This window comes from Myodes glareolus, chromosome 21 (assembly GCF_982192425.1).
Source record: "Myodes glareolus chromosome 21, mMyoGla1.1, whole genome shotgun sequence".
In the NCBI taxonomy this organism is placed as follows: Eukaryota; Metazoa; Chordata; class Mammalia; order Rodentia; family Cricetidae; genus Myodes; species Myodes glareolus.
Genome location: NC_142046.1, coordinates 6,621,076 through 6,640,596, shown reverse-complemented (window position 1 = coordinate 6,640,596; position 19,521 = coordinate 6,621,076). Strand labels below are relative to the sequence as shown.

General features: G+C 42.5%; 1 protein-coding gene across 24 annotated transcripts in view; it reads left to right on the top strand.

The window, feature by feature from the left end:
- Dennd1a (DENN domain containing 1A) overlaps window positions 1-19,521 on the top strand; it is a 507,493-nt gene that overhangs the window by 352,977 nt on the left and 134,995 nt on the right. For all 24 annotated transcript variants that reach the window (XM_085681265.2, XM_048429136.3, XM_085681269.2 and 21 more), the window contains one exon: window positions 9,016-9,141. In XM_085681265.2, coding sequence (XP_085537391.1) covers window positions 9,016-9,141 — 126 coding nt within the window. The remainder of the gene's footprint in view (window positions 1-9,015; window positions 9,142-19,521) is intronic.

Sequence of the window (19,521 nt, the reverse complement as noted above, 5' to 3'; positions counted from 1 at the left end):
TTTGTGGGGAAAATGGAATGCAGAAGACACAATTAAACCCAACTGAGGTCAAGGTCCAACCATCATCTCAAGAAAGAAATAGAAACAGGGAAATGAGAGGAAGCAGTAATGGAGATGCATTAGGTTGGGAGACAATAAGCCAGCGCCATGAACAAGTGCAATTGCTGCCCTTAGAAGCCCTGGTAGCAGTGAAAATTAACATGCTAGCACAGGCAGTGGGTAGAACAGACCCAGACTTGACTCTGGCTTCTGCCCACCACTGGACTATCTATGAAATGGAATTCTAAGTCTCAGTTTCCTCATCTGTGTAATGGGGATGACAGCTCCTACCTCAACCAGTTTTTCTGTTCTTCGTTGGATGTTGGGCATGTGCACATTTGCTGAATCATTTACTTACTAACAGGGTGTTCCTGTTTCTCTTTCTTGATGGATCCAGAAGTTATCACTGGAAGGAGAGTGCTATGAGATTACCCACACATGCCAACACTTTCTGCTTCAGATTGGAGACAAAGAACCAACAAAGGGATAAAGAGATTAGAGAGGGGCTGTGGAGATGGCTCAGTAGATAAACATGAAGACCTGAGTTAGGATCCCAGCAACCACTTAAGAAGCCAATTACTGCAGCATACCAGTAATCTGAGAGCTAGGGAGGCAGAAACAGGAGGGTCCCTGAGGCTTAGGGGCCATTCAGTGTAGCCAGACAGGTTCAGTGAGAGACTGTCTCAAAATAAGGTGGATGGGTTGGGGAGGTGGTTCAGCCAATTAAAGTGTTTATATCCCCAGGACCCTCATAAAATCCAGGAGGACTTGGTGGCCCACTTGTAGTATCAGTGTACAAAGTAGTGGAGAAGGGATTCCCCAAAGCAAGCTTGCTAGCTTGACTAACCAATTCTGTGAGTTGTAGAGTCAGCAAGAGAATTTGCTTTGAGAAACAGGTGGAAAGTGATCAATGAAGACACCTTCACATATACACATATATACACCAAAACAAGGGTGCAGGACCGTAAAGAAAGACACTCAGCATCGATCTCAGACCTCAGCCAGTGTACTCTCCAGTAACTAAATAGACTAACAAAGGCTTTTTAATTTATTTATTTATTTATTTTTAACAACTAGTGGGAAGAAGACAAAGTGAGCTAGTGTGTTTCTCTTCTTTGCAGTGGAGAAAACAAGTCACTCTGCCCTCTAGACCCAGCCATTCCCCAGGCATTTTGAAACAAACTCTTAATGTCTTAATGTATAGTTTATTCAAGAAAGGAGGACAGCTGGGCAGTGGTGGCACATGCCTTTAATCCCAGCACTTGGGAGACAGAGGCAGGCAGATATCTATGAGTTCAAGGCCAGCCTGGTCTACAGAGCGAGTTCCAGGACAGGCTCCAGAGCTACAGAGAAACCCTGTACTGAAACACACACAAAAAAAAGAAAGGAGGACAGTCAGTTTGCTCGGGGGGAAAATATGGCTCCCTATCCCTCTGAACTCCAGTTCATACCCCAGAGATTAGTATAGCCACTGTACAAGGCTTCTGCCCAGACTGGCTTGAGCCAGACTTGAGAACTGTGTTTCTAGTCAGATGCTATGCCTGCCCTGTGGAAGACCTTAGTCCTACCTTACTAAACTGTTCAGTCTATTAGAAGAGACAGGCCTAAATTGTCTGCTGTCCAGTTCATCCCTACTCATTGTTGTGTGGTGGTGGAGAGAAGGTACAGTGAAGCACATAACAGAAGAACCATGGTCTAGTGTATGGAATCAGATTGAAGATGCAGCATTTGAATAGAGCCCTGTGCCACCCAGTATGGTATCCACTATTCTCTTGTGGTCATGTAAATTCAAATTGAATAAAGTAAAATACAACCTTTCTCAGATGTACTGGACACATTTCAAGTGCTCTGAGCAATCTACTTTTGAACAGCATTGGGCAAAAGATGGATCATTCCCATCATTGTATAAAATTTGGTTGAAAATTTCCAAATTATAGGTTAAGAGGGTAATGTAGTGGTGAGAGCACTTCAAATAGGAAATAGTCTATACAGAAAGTCCTAGGATAGGAGAGAAGACAGTGAAACTAGGATCTCAAGGATAACCAGGGAGGTGGGAAACCTCATCTGAGTGACACAGTTCCAGGCCTTGCTAGGACTATGTCATCAGAGCAATAGCAAATGACTGAAATATCTTAAGATCTCAGCACTGGTGGCTAAGAATATGATATTTTGTGGTATGCCATCTAAACTCTCCCAGCCCTAGGCCACAAGTTGCAACCAAGTGAGATGTTGCTAGATGCTGCTAGATGTTACAGGGTTATCCTACCCCTTCAGGGGACAAAGACCTGCAGTCTGCTGTTATATAAGAGCTAAAGGAAGTTAGGTGTGATACCACATTCCTTTAATCTCAGAACTGAAGGGGGTGGGGTTGGAACAGAGACAGATCTCTGTGAGCTACCAGCCAGCTTGGTCTACGTAGTTCCAGGACAGTTAGTGCTACATAGAGGGACCCTTTCCAAAAAAAAAAAAAAAGATAATAGATTGTTATATATAGGATATGGTACCCCCTTTTAACCACTAGTGAGCTCATTTCTACTGAATGCTGGAAACTGGGATTAGAACTAACTCGCCTCATCCATTTTTTTTTTTTTTTGCAGCTCCATTCCAGCATATCTTCAGCATTGGGTACCAACAATGGCTTATGAGCCCTGAGAGGGATCTACAGGGTTTGATAAGGGGCCTCACAGAAGTTTGATGACTTTTTAAAACAAAAAATATTATTGTAGATTTTGTTATAGGTTTCAGTAAAGAATATTAGTAATAGGATTTGAAGCCTCACAAATCAAGTAGAAAGCAAAGTAGGAAGTAGGACTGTGCTAAAAAGCTATGGAGGGCTTTGGAATTTGGACTTTATTGTATTAGAGTAGGGAGCCCCTGAAGGTTTCAGAGAAAGAGTGTTATGAGTCACCTTTTTTTTTTTCTGAGGATTATGGAGTTCAAAGATGGATTAGACCTGGGAGAAAAATAGAGAAGGAAACACCAGCTTAAAGACAGTTACAGTAGTCCTGGTAGAAGATAACGTTTGGACTGATGACAAAACAAAATGTCAGGTAGACTACTACACCCATTACCAGTTCATAGTACCCAAATCCCTACAAAGTTCATGAATAGCCAATGTAAGGGAACTGAAGTTCAACAGGTAGAAAAAGTAGGAAGGCAGGTTACCAGTCCCAGGCCTTAGCTAAGCAGACTGCTCCTCTGTACTGCAACCTGAAGAGTCAATGGGAAGCTGATGAAGCCGAGAGATCTGACAGAGACTGGGGATCTAGCACAAAGATACAGTGAAGAGGTAGGCTGAGGGAAGGCAAAACTGCCCATGTCATTCTACTTACTGTGACTGACTGCTCTCTGTGTCTTCCCTTCTATTCATTTAGTGTGCAAATGTGCAGATGCTTGTTTGCCTTGTCACTGAGCTAAATCTCATTCAATGGATGGGTGTCAGTCTGTCCCCTCTTCCCCAACATGAGTCCTTTCTAGCTGAGATCAGATCCTAACCATGAAGAATGTGGGCCTAGCTTGACATTCTTCCAAGCAAAGCTGTTGCTGTAATGCCCTTCCAATGCTCACTCTCTTGTTCTTTCATTCTACAGAGAGTGCTGCAATGGGGGTTCTGGAGCTCGCAAGAAATGTGGTAGACAGCAGCTCATGGCAGAATCACCTACATGGTCTACAGGCCTAGCTTAATGGTCAAAAGAGGCTTCACAGATGGGAGAACATCTGGATTCCCTTTCCCTTACCCCAAGGCAATGACTAATTTGACTATTAAAAATACCTCCACTCTACTTCTTTATTTATTATGAAAATAACATTCTTTTTGTAAAGGATAATCAAAACAATCAATTTTATAGAACAAAGTGAAAGAGTCCTTACATAGTTAACAGTTGGTATATGACATTTCTGTTTTTTATTGCACATGTATGTATTTACATGAGTTAGTAAATGATTCATGCTATGGACACTGTTCTTCAGCTTGAGTCCCCCATCCCATCCATCCCCGTTCACATCCCAACCCCACTCCCCTGTGCCACCACCACCATTTGAAAATGTCTTTTCATGTTGGTTTGGAATTCTGCCACTCCCAACATACTTTATCTTAAAGCTGTGATCATTTCATGAACCCTGATCATACAGATGTGGACAGTCTTTTAAAGAGTAAGTAGATGTCCACAACAGGACGAGCAGGGACAAGAGACAAAGTCTGTATGAATGGGCTAAACCAAAGAGTGATTTCATATCAATGGGTCCAATATAAGGTCAAGCAGGACAGGTAGGAATGAGCCAGTAGGACAGCCTGCTCAGCCTTGTCTAAGCTGGTGATAGGGAAGGTTCAGATGCCAGGTGTTTGTGGAGGCTAATTGTTTCACGTCTACTCAGACCAGAAATAATCACACAGAAATTGTATTATTACAACACTGTTTGGCCTATTAGCTCACACTTCTTATTGGCTAGCTCTTATATCTTAAATTAACCCATTGAATTAATTTGTGTATCACCTTGTAGCTGTGGCCTGAAAGACCCTAATTTCTAGGGTTCAGGGAAGGATCCCCCAGACTCAATAAGCCACGTCAATGGATGATGCAAACAGCAAGAGGAGTCTTTATTGTTGAAGGCGCCAACGGGAGACTCAGTACTCCACTGAGACTGAGCCCCCCTTGTATTTTTCCAGCCAGTATTTATAGGGTCTCAGGGTTACATAATGGGGAAGCATAGAAACAGCAACATCATTGGTCAACTCAAATTAAATTAACATGGGATCAACATCAGGACAAAACAAGTCTACAAAAACAAGTCCAAATTAAGCTAGTTTCAGCCAGTTTCTGCCCCCCTGGGTTTCGATACACAAAGGACTGGGTGTTTTTCTCAAGACTGCTTCTGCTGCCCACAGATAGCCTGTTTTTATCCCCTTGGTAGATGCAGCCGGTCTTAAGACTGCTTCTGCCACTCACAGATATCCTATTTTTCCCTGACCTAGTTGATCAAAACATCTTAAGATGGAGACTAGGGTTGGGGTCTTTCAATCTTAAGATGGAGACTAGGGTTGGGGTCTTTCAGCCTACTGGTAAGGTTTCATCCAACATCTGTCTCCTGCGGTGACTACATGGATTCTCCCTGACTCCGCCTACTCTCTCTTCCTCTGACTGCTTGGAATTTCCTCCTTGCCTTATTTTGCACTGCAATAGGCCCAAAGCAGCCTTATTCATTAACTAATAGTATTCACAGCATACAGAGGGTAATCCCACATCACCTCCCCTTTCTTTCTAATTAAAAAGGAAGGGTTTTTAACTTTAACATAGTAAAAGTACATATATCAAAACAGGTATCAAGCAAGAACTAAAATTACAATAGTTAAATCTACTTTATCTTTTATCATAACTAAGGAAAACTATAACTATTATTTAACTCCATAAAAGACTCCAGAAAGATATAATACTACCTAAGTAATCAGGAAGTACATTGTAAGCAACTTCTAAAACTCTAGGATTGACAGAGACATCTCGCTGCCTGGACAGTCACCCAAAGTTCTTCTGTAACATTGGGGCATCCATCTTCAGCCTACAGGCCCATAGTATCTAGCAGACTTTTCCATGACGCAGGAAATTTTAAAGACACTTTTGCCTATATTGGTAGTGTGTCAGTCTCTTTCTTTTATGTTTGCAGAATGTTATGCAGACTTTTTTATGAAGCAGGAACCCTGAAGGATTGTCTTACCTTCTTTAGGCAACTTTAGCAGTCATTTTTCTGTGGGTCCTGCATGTCCAGTTCATACAGCATACCATCAAGCAGTCCAGGCAAGAGCAATTTCTTGCCCAAATGGCCAGCAAACTCCATAAGGAGCCTCTTTGATGTCCATCATCCTCTTGAATTAGATTGGTGCTACCAGGAGCAGATGTGTCTCATTGTCATGAAAAGTCCTAAGTTCTTAAAACATTTAAATGCCATATTCTGTAAGTCTTTGAAAAGTTTGAAGAATACCTATCTATCTGAAGTATATCTCTGTACATCTAGAAAACCTAACTAACATGACTACAAGCTGGACTACTAAAATGACTATCTATTAACCTGTATTTCTTAATTATACATTACATTTTTAAATGAGCTGCACAAACACAATATCTTAATCAAGAGCAGAAATATAACAAAATTGACCTTAAATTTGTATCAATAAACGAAGATCCATACCAATGCAAAATTTTCATCTCTATTTCATATCCCCCATTTTTTAAATTGATTGTGATCATTAATTATTTAAAATTAACCTCCTTTAAATAAAAACAAACATTTATAAACAATCATTTTGGAAATTTGGACATAGCTTTCTCCAAACTGCTTCATGCTCTTTGTTGGATGACACATTTTTAGGGTTCATGGAGATCTTTTGATGGGTCTTGTTCCATCAAACTACTTTAGCCTGGAAGGAATCCACAGGTTTTTATCTTCTGTGAAAACAAAAGCAGAACCTCTTTTCCAAAGCAACATATCCTTAGACCCTATTTTTGAAGTCAAGATACCTTTAAAATATATACGTTGGTTTAGCTTAGCAGCCCCCAGGATCAAATATTTCTCTGCAAGTCAAAAAATTCAAAGAAAACACAATAATATGCATAACCTAGACTCTCTGTGTATTTTCTGTATTTACATGACTTATTTTTCTTTACTCCTTTAATCTATAAGGGTCATACTCTTTTATATTACTTTTACTGTCTCATTAAAGACTTTGTTTTATTTTTAAAACTATTTCTTTTTGTTACTGTTTATACTCTTTTCTTCTTTCTCCCAAGACTACTACATTTTTAAAACATGCTGTGTCTCATTTAGATGTCTTTTATGTCTGAATCATTTTAAAGTAGTAAGTAGTGTGGTCACAGCAGCCCTGGATACTGGCTTCACCTCCTTTTAACATGGCCAGGGGATTTGGTCCAGGATTAAAATGGTTGTGTTTGATTATTTACAAGATCACTAGGACAGCCATAGATAGATGGCACTGAGAAGAAAGTAAAAGCAGACAGCTCACCCAGAGAATGAATTGAACTGTACCTCACAGGGCCAAAGTCATGTTCACTGAAAGGTGAGGGCGGGTTTGGGATGGTGTTGATGAGATGTGTGCAGCTCCGCGCAGGGATGAAGAGGTATAGAGTAGTCTGGCCTATGGCTCAGGAGCTGGCTGAATTGTGCTGCAGTGCCCAAGAGAGATGGCAGAGGAAGAGGGCTGCTGTGGAGAGGAACTGTTGAGACAGTCTTATGCCCTCTTCCCTTTGTTTTTTGTCTTCATCCTGTGGCAACTGATTAAAAGGAGGAAGCTATCCTCACTGATAATTCTTCCACCCCAAATTACCCCTAACAAGCCCCTATGTAATGATTTGACCAGCACCCCAGGAACACTCAGGGCTAGTTCAGCTTTAGATGTATGATGGCGAGTTATTTAACCCTTCTATTTTCTTCCCTTGCTTTTATTTAAGAGACAGAATGCAATTCTGAGCTATTAGGTACACATAGACTAGCAGTTTCAAAGTTTGAAGTACTGTCAGATCAAGACAAAAGCTTCGCCATGGCTTCAAATGAAGAAGGTCTTCAGAAGTCTTGGCCTAGGTGCTCATGGGGTGTCAGGAGCCCGGGACCACTTGGTTAGCTTCAGACCATCAGGGGCAGACAGGAAGGAGCTCTCTTCTGTTTGTTCAGTTACCATCAGTGACTCCTTCTTTGTGTAAGATGGTAATGAGGCCATTAGGAGAGGCTCACCTGAAGTGCAGCTTGTGAATCCAAGGTAATTAAACACCTTCTGAATGAAAGGGAAAGGCCAGGGAAGGTTAAGTGAGGAATAATCCACAGCACAGGTGGCCCAAGGCCTTTGAGGAACCAGAAGAGCGACAGCACAGGCACTGTTTCAAAGGATGGAAATGTCACCTTCGTCCTCAAGAGGGACAAGGTTTCTATTATTGGGGGGGGGGGGAGTAGGTAATATTTTTTTTAACATTTTAGTAAAGCATATTTTTTCATACTTCTTTCTCAAGTTGAAAATTCATGACAGAACCTACCTGGGGTCAAGAGACCCTCAGGGGCTTTCAGTACTGCCATCTTTGAGTCTGTGATTCCAGAAAGGGAAGCACAGCAGAGCAGTACATGTGCACTCAACGTGCATGCGCATACACACATGCTATGATAGATGCCTGACTACTTTCAGATAGAGACTGTGTTCTCTTATCCCTCACTTTATAGTACCTGGCCCCTGGCACTTGTTCCTGTCCCTTCTGGCCTTATTATAGTCCAGGCAAATGACCCACCCCTATAGCAACCTCACAGGAGTGTTCCCTTTACTTGGTTAACCATATTTTAATGACTGACTGTGTTAGCATTGTGCTCTGTAACTTCACTAGTCCTTTTAGCTGATCTTCACTGCACAAGTTCCAGCAACAGAAGAGTTTTGCTAGTCAGGTTCTTGCACCCAAACCTCTGCTATCTCCATATCATGAATCCTTATAATAGCCACCAGTACCCAGTATTCATCATCCCAAAGCAGAAACTGACAAATACAATGTAGTGTACAATAGAATATTATTCAACCACAGAAAAAAATGAAGACCTCATATCTGTGATTATTTAAAAAACAGCATTATGATACATGGTAGAATCTGTTCATGTGTGACCACCTGCTGGTCCTGTGATTTCATGCACATGACTTATGCAGCATGGGCAGGGCAGGTAGATAATTGTCCAGATGAGGGTGGGGCATGAGGTTTCCTCTGGAGGTGGTGAAATGTTCTAGAATTAGATGGTTGTGATTGTAGTGCAATCTTACACTTAAACCACCAAACTGTACTCTCTAAATGAGTGCTTTTAGAGATATGTAAAATATACCACAGCAAGCCCTAATGCTGAGGACACTTTTTCCCACCAAGTTAACCCCGTCCTGGATGCCAGACTCAGCCATCTGTCCTTCTGCAACCTGCTCTCACACTGTCTTCTTTCTCATGTCACTAGATCTCTTCCCTGAAGAACAGGCTGAAGAAGGTCTCTACAACCACAGGCGATGGGGTGGCCAGAGCCTTTCTCAAAGCCCAGGCTGCTTTCTTTGGCAGCTACAGGAATGCACTGAAAATTGAGCCGGTGAGTAGCCTCTTAGCGTGTTACAGCATCAATGTTTGGTTAGGGATCCACTGGCTATGAAAATCCTTGGTTCACATCAAGGTGTGTTGTGAGTTTGTGTGTAGTACAGGGTCTTGGATGAAGGAGACTTACAAGGCCTTTGTTTCTGTGAAAGGAAGACATGAAAGCACCCCCCTGCCTGTGTTAAATCACATGCCAGGTCCTTCATGGTTGTCCAGCTCTCACTGAAGGTTCCCAGGTCAACTGATAGTGACAATTAGCTCTATTTTCCAAATGAGGACACCAAGGTTTCAGGGAAGAGAATGGTTTGCCAACAGTTTCAAAGCTCATGATTTTGTCCTATGCCTCATTGCCCCATGTCTTTCAAAAGGTTTTCTCATCCTAGAAATTCACTTTTTGATGGCTCTTGTATATATAAAATCATGGTTTAAATGACAGCAACACACAGCTCCAATTCTGGCATGATCTTGGGCCCAGGCAAACCAATCAAATTTTAAGAGTTAGTATAATTAAAGAAAATGTTGTCCTCACCCCTGTCTAAAAGGAGAGTGGGAAATAGAGTGGCCCACTATTTCCCCAGGGTTGGTTGGACCCAGCAAGCTGGACACATTTTCACCCTGGTACTTACCTCATAGTTTTCACATGCATTTCTAGAATCCAGATACGTGTTGCTAGATATGAGCTGGACATATGAGCCCCCAGAGAAGTTGTTTTTGGTTGAGATTGGTTGACAGGCTCTGGGTTAAAGAGCAGAAACCCAGGAGTTTAAAGGATGGCTTTATACTTCTTAGTGTATAAAAGTTGAACAAGTCACTCCATGAGGTTAAACTTTACTTTCTTCACCTGCAAAATGTGTATAAGCATGCTTGCCTATCACGTCTGGTTGCTGTCAGCATCACACCAGCCCTAAAATTTGTCACAAGAAAGGTGAGACCTGCATGGGGTCTGATGAGTGAGGCTTGAAGGAACAGAACTGAGATGCCCTACTGTGCTGCAGATGTGGGCTGCTGAGCATATCACAACTTGTCGGCAATACTCCTGTGTCTGGAGTGGGAGGTTGAACTGAGCCAGATGTGGCAGAGGCTTGGATGTTGGTCTAGGAATGTGCACTTTACTCTGTAGGAGCATATTGTTCTGAGTGGAGATGTGATATGCTGATGGCAGGTTTAAGCAGTAAGACAATGTTGGGCTATACCAGGAGAAGGTTCCATGGTGGAAGAAAGAACTTGACCAAGTAATAGATGAAATATAGGAGGCACATGGCATATAATGTCAAGTGGCTCCTGAGATTAGGAAGCGGAGAAAGGATGGTGATGTTTCTGGTAAAAAGGGGGAAAGCCTGATACCATGGTATTCATACCAGTGGGATTTGTAATGGAAATGAATTGGCAAAGGCTTAATGTTCACAATAAACATTGATAAGATGCCTTATGTATCTGTATAACTCCACGTAATACATACTATATATATACATATATACATATTTGTGTACACACACATACACACACACACACATACAGGAACAGATTTGGCTTGTAGATGTGACACATTTCCTTGAATCTAAGTTATCATTTGGTCATAAGATACACCTTTGTTGTAGATGTACCTTTGCTGTGGTGTTAAAGAAAAGAGAGCATGATATCAATTATCAGACACATCCATGTTTCAGTGGGAAGAAGTTTTCATCTAAGAATCGATGAGATATGGCAGAACTATCATGCTTTCACTCTCATTCATCTGTGCAAGGGTAGCTTTTGTCTGTAAAGCAAAACGGAAAATCAGAAAGCCTGAAGTTTCCCGTTTAAGCATTGTGCTGATAGTGATCACCATGTTACCTAAGTGGGTTTTAAGCTGTAAATTTAATTATATCAGTTTCTCCTCATCTGAAAAATGGAGTAGTACAATTCCTCATGCAAAATTGTTTAGAATGACTGCAGAGCACACATGAATGTGAAAAGCTACTGCAAGGCTGTAAGAATGGCATGTTAGGTAATGATCTGGGGTATGGGGCAGACAGTGCTACAAGACAGGAATGCTTCCCAAGGATCGTATCTTTTAGCCATTTGTATGCCTATAAAATTGTACCAATTGGAGCTAAAAAGATGGCTTAACAGTCAAGAATGCATATTATTCTTATAGAAAACCTGAGCAGTTCCAAGTACCCACATTAGGTGACTCACAACCACCTGTATGTAATTTGTGCATCAGAAGATCTGGTTCCTTCTTCTAGCCTCATGAACAACACTCTTCAAGCACATAGACACACCCACACATACTCATAATGATAGATAGATAGATAGATAGATAGATAGATAGATAGATAGATAGATAGATAGATAGGTAGATAGATAGATAGATAGGTAGATAGATAACCTTATCTACCTAGTTAGGTCTAGATAGTTAGGTTGGAGATGTAGCTCAATAGTCGAGAGCCTGCCTAGTATACACAAGGCCCTGAGTTCTAGCCATTGAACTAAGAGAATAAGATAAAATAAATAGCATTTGCCCTTGGCTAAAATGTTAAAGAAACAGAACTAGAAATAAGCCCCCTGGTCCCATTATCTAGAGTTGAAGTGGTGTCTCTTGTCTTCTATTTGCTTTTGGTTCATTTTGATTGGAGTCTTGAGTTTTATTTTTTGTTTTGTTTTGTTTACTTCTTTTAAGCCCTTGAGGTGACCTTGACAAATCCAGTATCCCACTTTCTAGTCGTTTTTGCCTTTTAGTTATGAGTAAGCACTCTTCACATCATATAAAATCTCTTATCAAATGTCATTAATGAAAGCCCAGTTACCTGGGAGCCTTCCAAAAGGGTAAATATATAAGCTCAATGACAGATTGTTGTCGAGTTCCTGTGATCTGAAATCGGGGCCAGGGTCCACGCATTATCCTGTTGCTGGCCTTTATTGACTTTTGTTGAGATTTCCAAATTTTAAGTCATGCTGATAAGAACATCTTTTTCTAAATCTTAATGTATAATTTGAATGATTTTTCTTAAGCATTTTCCCTAGCATGGATTTACTGAGTCAAAGGATCCAAGAACATTTAAGGCTTTGGTGCTGAGGAAAAAAGAAATGGGTGATTGGGTACAGAACAGAGTGGAGGAGCAAGAGACTAAGAGAGAGAGAACCTGCAGAGAGGAAGGCCCTCAGCAGTAGTCTCTGCTGGCCACTCTGCCACACCTGCTCTTCATACTTGAGTGTTGCTGTCCAGACTGGTGTGGTGGCCTCCCACCCAGAACAGGACTCTGTGATAGTAGAAAACTGGTGAACTCAGAGCCACCACTTGCATTGCTCTGAAAACACAAACTACTGCTGTCTCCTCTGCTCCTAAGCAGCTGTGACCTAGGGTGCCTTCACACCTCTGAACCTTAGTTTCTTTCCATACAGAGCCCGCTTCATGCAGGATTGTAGTGAAACTTAAATAAGCCCAGCCCAGGGACTAACAGCCAGCCTGTCTCCTGTTCCTTACAAGGATTTCTCTCCAGCGAGACGTATTTGGGATGCAGCTACTGCGGGGCCAGTTGATCCCTGCCTGCCTGTGTAGAAGGACCAGCCCTGGCCTGATAGGCTCTTGCCTGTGGCTTAGAGCTCACTTGAGAATCTTTGTGAGTTTTTTCCTACTGGAAACATTTAGAGTACCTTTCTCCGGCATCAGAAGAAAGAAAGAGGCCCTCTTGTTGAGGCTGCTCCATACTGGGCCTAACCTGGGCTGGGTGGATTTTTTCAGGATTTCCTCAGTGTCTTTCCACAAATCAGAGTGTAGTTCACCTTCAACTGGCTTTCCAGCCACAATCTACCCAATTAACATGAACTTTGCCTTGTCCATTTTACAGATGGGGCTGAGGCTTTCCTGGGCAGTGAGTTCCACAGAGTGTAGGAGAGCAGAAGGAGACTCCAAGACAAGGTTTCTTCCACATCACTCTGATCTATGTCTGTATTGGTTCTCACATGTTCCATCCTGTGCCAAGTATAGGCCATGGCCCAAAATGTAGGTGTCAGTCAGTGTATTTTGACCCATTAGACAAAAGAATGGGTGAAAGACATGTCAGAGTGGTGTTGGAGGCAGGGGTTGACCCCAGGCTTGTGTTCCATGTGCATGTATTATTCCCTGTCCTATTTGGAGGCTCTGGAGGTAGCTTCTCCCTGAAAGAGGGGAGGTGTCCACAGATCACAGGGGCATGTGATCCACTTTTCAATTACCTGGAAAACATCAGTGGCAAAGCCCAGGGTATTTAACAGTGTTAGCCAAACCAACTTCTTCTTCCCACTTAAATGACAGAACCACAAGCAGCCAGGAAGCCCTGTTCGGAGAACCTCTTTATCCATGTCAAGCACAGCACAGGCTCCAGCTCATTTATTTAATCCTTTCTTGCTCTCTGACACGCCTCCTGGTAGTTGCCAGGCAACTCTGGGAGCAGCAGTGTGTGTTAGGGATTAACTAGTTAGTGCTGGGGTCCTTTTTAGCAAGAAGGAGATAAAAGATAAATGATTTTAATTGCTATGCAAAGGGTCCATTATCTACTTGGTAGAAGAGTGCAGCTTCACAGGGTAGGATAGTGGTATAGTTCTTGAGTTGCCTTGAATGACTCCCTTCTCCCTCCTAGAGAGAAGCATACTTTTTAAAAAGATTATTCTGCTTTTCTCCTTTGTTTAAAATGATATCCGAATATCTGAGCAAAACTGACCCATCCCTTTTGAAACTCACTGACCTCAGTTGAAGATTTGCTCCTTCTGTGCACTCTCAACTTCTCTACATGGAGTCACCCCAGGGCAGAGCACATGAGGGTACATCCTCTGTATTTGCCCACTGTGGGTACTGGAAATACCTGCTCAAAGAGTTGAACCTGGGCATGTTGGAACCTGGAGAAGTGGCTTGTTATGTTTGTGAAACATTACAGGTACTCTTTCTTCAGTTAGCTAGTAATGCCCTCTTAGGGGTAACTCACGACCCTGCCTTCCTAAGATGACAGGAGCCCAGATCCTGCCCGTAGTGCTGGGGTGGATGCCATAAACAAGCTGTATGAACACGAAGCGTTCAGGTCAGTTTGCTTCTACTTTCTCCGTGACCAACACTCGTGCCATCCACCTTACAGTGCTTGTTTTTGCACATGATTCTGCTGAGTCATATTTATTCACCTAAAAACCCTTGAAGGCCATAGAAGTTAAAATAAAGACAGATTGATAGCTTGGCTTTCAAGCATGAATGCACCAGGCTGTGTTGCAGCAGGTTGGAACTATTCCACGTGCATCAGAATCCTGCTTGAGTAACATTGTTCATCTCCTGGGTTTGCATAAAGAAAACTGTATTTATGCTTACCTTTTGAGCAATGGAAAATTATTCTTAAGTAGAAAAACTAAGACATCACTACAACCCCACCAATCATGTGTGTATTTCATTTATTTGTTTTCCATGATGCAAAGGGTGTCCAGAGCTCAGCAGATTAAAAGTTAAAGTCCGTTTCTCCCACATTGAATGTGGTATCATGTACATTTTACACAGCATGACACTGAGTAAGCCTCAGCCATTATTGCCCTGGCCATACTCCCCTGCTGGGCTGTTAGGTTGTTCCCAGCTTTCATTACTTTGGGTATACTCCACCAAACATCTCTGTGAATAAAGCTTTGGGGTGTTCTTATTTCTAAACCTCCTGGGTAGAAGAAATTTAAGTGTGTGCAGGAGCCTAACCATGGGTGCCAACTGTCCCAGTGTGGGGTAAAGGCCAGTTTCAGCTGATTCACATGAGAGAGACTCAGAGTGGGACATACCAAGAATCTTTGATGGGCTGTGGTGTACATGGACTCCTAGAGCACTCATAGGGTAGCGACTAATTTCCCATGTTTCCATTTTGAGCCAAAAAGGACTTAGACTTAAGACACTAAGCTTCAGCACAAATGAGAAAGAAGAAAATCAATAGGCTGGAATGGGTGCCTGTGGTCATGTACAGACCCCGTGACCCTTCCCACATCTTAGGAATGGACCCTTAGTCTGTCTTCAGACATTCTTTTTCAGTTGTACCAAATATAAGATTTGCTGTTCTGAACATTGACAATGACATAGCTCAGGGGTTGCTATGTTCATAGGGCTGCACAGCCATCACCACTGTCTGCTTTCACAGTCTCTTATCCCTCTCAACAGATCCTGAGTGTGCATTATCCAGTAACTTCTCATTTCTATCCCCTGTAGCCCCTAGTAACCTCTAATCTATGAATTTCCCATTGATGTTTTCTAGAAGTGAAAAGGTACCATTTTGTCCCTATGTCTGGCTTATTTTGTGTGACATAAATTTAAAGTTCATCCAAGTTGAAATAGATACCAAAAAAAATGTCATCCCCTTTTAAGACTGAGCATGAGCATACTCAGTCCATAGTAGCCCATGCATGGGCAAACCACTTTGTGTTTTCCCTTCCTCTGTTGACCTCACAGACTCTTCCTGCTAATCCAGGCTTTATAAAGGCGAATTGTCTCTTCTCTTGACTCTTGTAAATAGCTCTATGGCATGTGTACAAGCATTGTACCTTGTGGTGGACTTGCTGCATTTTGGGGAAATTCCAGGTTTAACGTTTGGTCTGATTTGTGGAGCTGAGATGGAACCCAGGACTTTATACATCCTTGCTGTGCTCTTCCACTGAGCCACACCTCAGCCTTGTGGAACTACCAAATTGTTTTCTTCACAGAACCCATGCTTTCATTGCATGCAGAGTGGTACAGACATGAAGGAAAAGTTTGTGAAAAAGATTGTCTTGTTTTCCCATTTGTGTGGAGAAGCAGTCTGGGAGTTAGAGCCAGAGCCACCAGCCTGAGCTGCACAGGTTCTCTGCAGAGAACAGGGCTAAAGAAAGGTGCTCCTGCTCTCAAAAGCTAGTGCTCGCACCCTCTCTCTCCTCCTCCCTTTCCCCCTCCCTCTGAACTACTGGTCATCTGAATTCAAATCATATCCTGAGGATGGAGCAGAGAATGATGCTCCCAGCACTGGGCTTTTAGGGTCACCACAGCAGATCTGTGTCCCTAGGAAGCTAAGGTGGTCCCAGTGAAGGGAAAGCATGGCTTTGACTCTGTCATCTGCTAGTGGATGTATTTGAAAGTCTTGATTTTCACAATTCTCATTTGTAAATGGAAATAACACCTACTTATGATTATTGCAAAAAATAATACTGGTAATGATATTGGCTGAAAGTTGGCTATTCCTGGTTGACAGGAAGGTGAAATGGGAAGAGGAAAGAATGGGACTGCTGCATTCCAGAACAGTGGTGTCCGTGTGTGCACAGCAGGACACCTGTAACCATGCAGCTCACAGAGCTTATGACCATTCCCATCTTTACTTTTGAGCTAACAGGGGAAATACATCTTTTATCTCAAATGCTACCGAGTAGAGTTGAACAAAATCCCATGTTTAATGATTTTCTTTAATAAGTGTTTGCTATTTGTTCGTCTGTGTGGTTGCTCCCAACATTTACAGGCAGACATGGCTCAAGATGAAGACATTCACCAGAGTCAGTTTTTAAAATGTATCAGAAAAAAATATAATTGAAACATTTTTTTCTATTTCATAAGAGAGAAAGAGAGATTTTGCTGTTGGGAAAAGTGACTGTGATTCAGTGCTGGCACCAAATTGGCTGCAGTACAGACACTAGTACAGCTCAGGAGGCTGCTACCTCAGAGTCACACAGCAAGTTCCAGAGGAACTGAGAGCCATTGTTCTAGTAGCCTGCTGCCCAATTGAGTAAACACCTAAGTATGAAAAGATGCAAACTGGCAGGAAATGTGCTTAAATGCTGTGATCAAGCCTAACTGAGCATTTTCAAAGTGCACCCATCACTGAACGCAAGGACAGGGAAGTTCCCATACCTCCAAAGTGAACTACAACTAGCATGTTACAGGTGATATCAGCGAGGCTCTGGGCCTTGACTTGATCTCATTTGATGGTTGGTCCTGCCTCCTCTCTTGTCTTGCTCCTTTCAGTGGATTCAACAGACCCTAACATAGTATCAGTACATGTCCAGCTGGTGATTGCTAGTGAGAGGATGTGAATGCCCTCTTTCTATGTTTGGAGTGGAGGTCATAATTTAGTGTAACAACTTAGGTTTTTTTTTCCACACCTTTAATCCCAGCACTCAGGAGGCAGAAGCACGGGGATCTCTGAGTTCCAGGCCAGTCTACAGAGTGAGTTCCAGGACAGCCAGGGTTACAAAGAGAAACCCAGTCTTGGGGGGGGGGGGGAATGTGTCACCTAAAGCATCATCTGACATAAGCTGACATACACACAAGCATGTCAACATAAACTGAAGGCCTGGTCAGCAACTGTCTGGTAGCTGACCAGAGCCATTTAGGATCTGGAAAGGATCATGTGTGATGTTATCATGCAATCATGCACAGTCTTTATTCTCTTTTTAGGTTATGTGTGCAGGAAGAGCTTGGCCCAAGGAATGACTGTGACAACAATAGTGCTGTATCTTTGTTAGAATCAGAGGCAAACAGAAGTGGTTACAATTTGCCATGTTTAAATCAAACAGTCTCATTATGTAACCTTATGCCTTTTCAATGAGATCCTGAAAAGGAAATATTTCTGATTAATTTTCAATGATAACACTGTTACTTTGCACTCATAGCCAGGCTATGAGTTTCTGAAGTGCAGGACATACTATTCTTTCTTGCACCTGGCCTGTAGTGTCCATGGCACCATGATGTTTGTGTGACTTAGGATGAGCAGAGGATAAAATGGCAGATTTCATTCCCCTCCCTACTGTGGGCTCCAGGGGGTGGGGAGTGGGATAGGTTCTGCAGTAGATGTCTGTCACCACCTCATGGGAGGAGCTGGAAGCCTGGTCCTGAAAGGCAGTAGGGTGCCATGTTCCTGGGTACCTGATTGATACCTAGGATATTGTCAACAGCTATCCTCTAAATGAATGAAATGATTACCACTCTTACAATGGCATTTGTTTAGGACCTGCAAAGCAATTTTGTTAAATCAATCAACACTTACAGTCTTAAGGAAAAGAAAAGACTATGGGGCAATTATTCTGTTGGGGATTTTTACACAGGATAGGACCTTTGTTGCATTTTTCAGTCACCATACAGGGAGAGTGGGATAAGCTCATTTTACTGACAGGAAACTGAGGCCAGAAAGTGTCACTTTTTTCAGAATGGCAGAACCAGAATCCCACTCCTCCATCTGCCTGAGTCTGGGGACTACGCTCTTTGCCCCACAGTGGGGATGACCATATGGTCTGTGTTACATACTGTTTGGGGGCCTTTCTGAGAAAACTGAGCTGGTTTTTCTCAGAAGTCAGTTCCTCTAATCTGTGTAAATGTTTCTTGACAAATACAGGTTAAAATAACACCATTTATAAACTATTCTGCAAAGGGGAAATGTCAATTTTTTATATTTCTTTTTAAAAAACATTCTCTTAATAAATAATTTTAATTGCCTAATTTTTTGTTGTTTAAATATTTGATATTTGTAGTGATAATTGGATGAATAGGTAAAACATGAGTTTGAATACAGCCTTCCCCTCCTGTCCTGTGCTGACACCTAGTGGTGAGCTTCCTCACAACAGCATCAGCCATGATCATGTTCTCAGCTCATTTTAGGACTTTTGTTTGTTTTTTTTTTTAATTTATTATTTATTAAAAATTTCCACTTCATCCCCACCTCTCTTTTCCCTCCCCCTCCCTCTCCAGTCCTAAGAGCAGTCAGGATTCCCTGACCCGTGGAAAGTTCAAGGTCCTCCCCCCTCCATCCAGGTCTATGAAGGTGAGCATTCAAACAAACCAGGCTCCCACAAGGCCAGTTCATGCAGTAGAATCAAAATCCAGTGCCATTGTTCTTGGCTTCTCTGTCAGCCTTCATTGACAGCCACATTCAGAGAGTCCGGTTTGATCACATGCTCCATCACTCCCAGTCTAGCTGGCCTTGGTGAGCTTCCATTAGATCAGTCCCACCGTCTCAGTGGGTGGACGCACCCCTCACGGTCCTGACTTCCTTGTTCATGTTCTCCCTCCTTCTGCTCCTCATTTGGACCTTGGGAGCTCAATCCAGTACTCCAATGTGGGTCTCTGTCTCTATCTCCATCCATTGCCATCTATGCCATCCATTGCCAGTTCTATGGTGATACTCAAGATATTCATCAGTGTGGCTATGTGACAAGGCCAGTTCAGGTACCTTCTCCTCTGCTGCCCAAGGCACAAGCTCAGGACATCTCCTTGGACCTGGGAACCCCTAGAGTCAAGTCTCTTGCAAACCCTAAAATGGCTCCCTTAATTAAGATATTTACTTCCCTGCTCCCAAATTCACCCTTCCTCCATCCCACCCATCCCATTCCCCCAACTCTCCCCAATCCTCCCCTTCTCCCTTCTCCCTTCTCTCTACCCATCTCCCCTTAC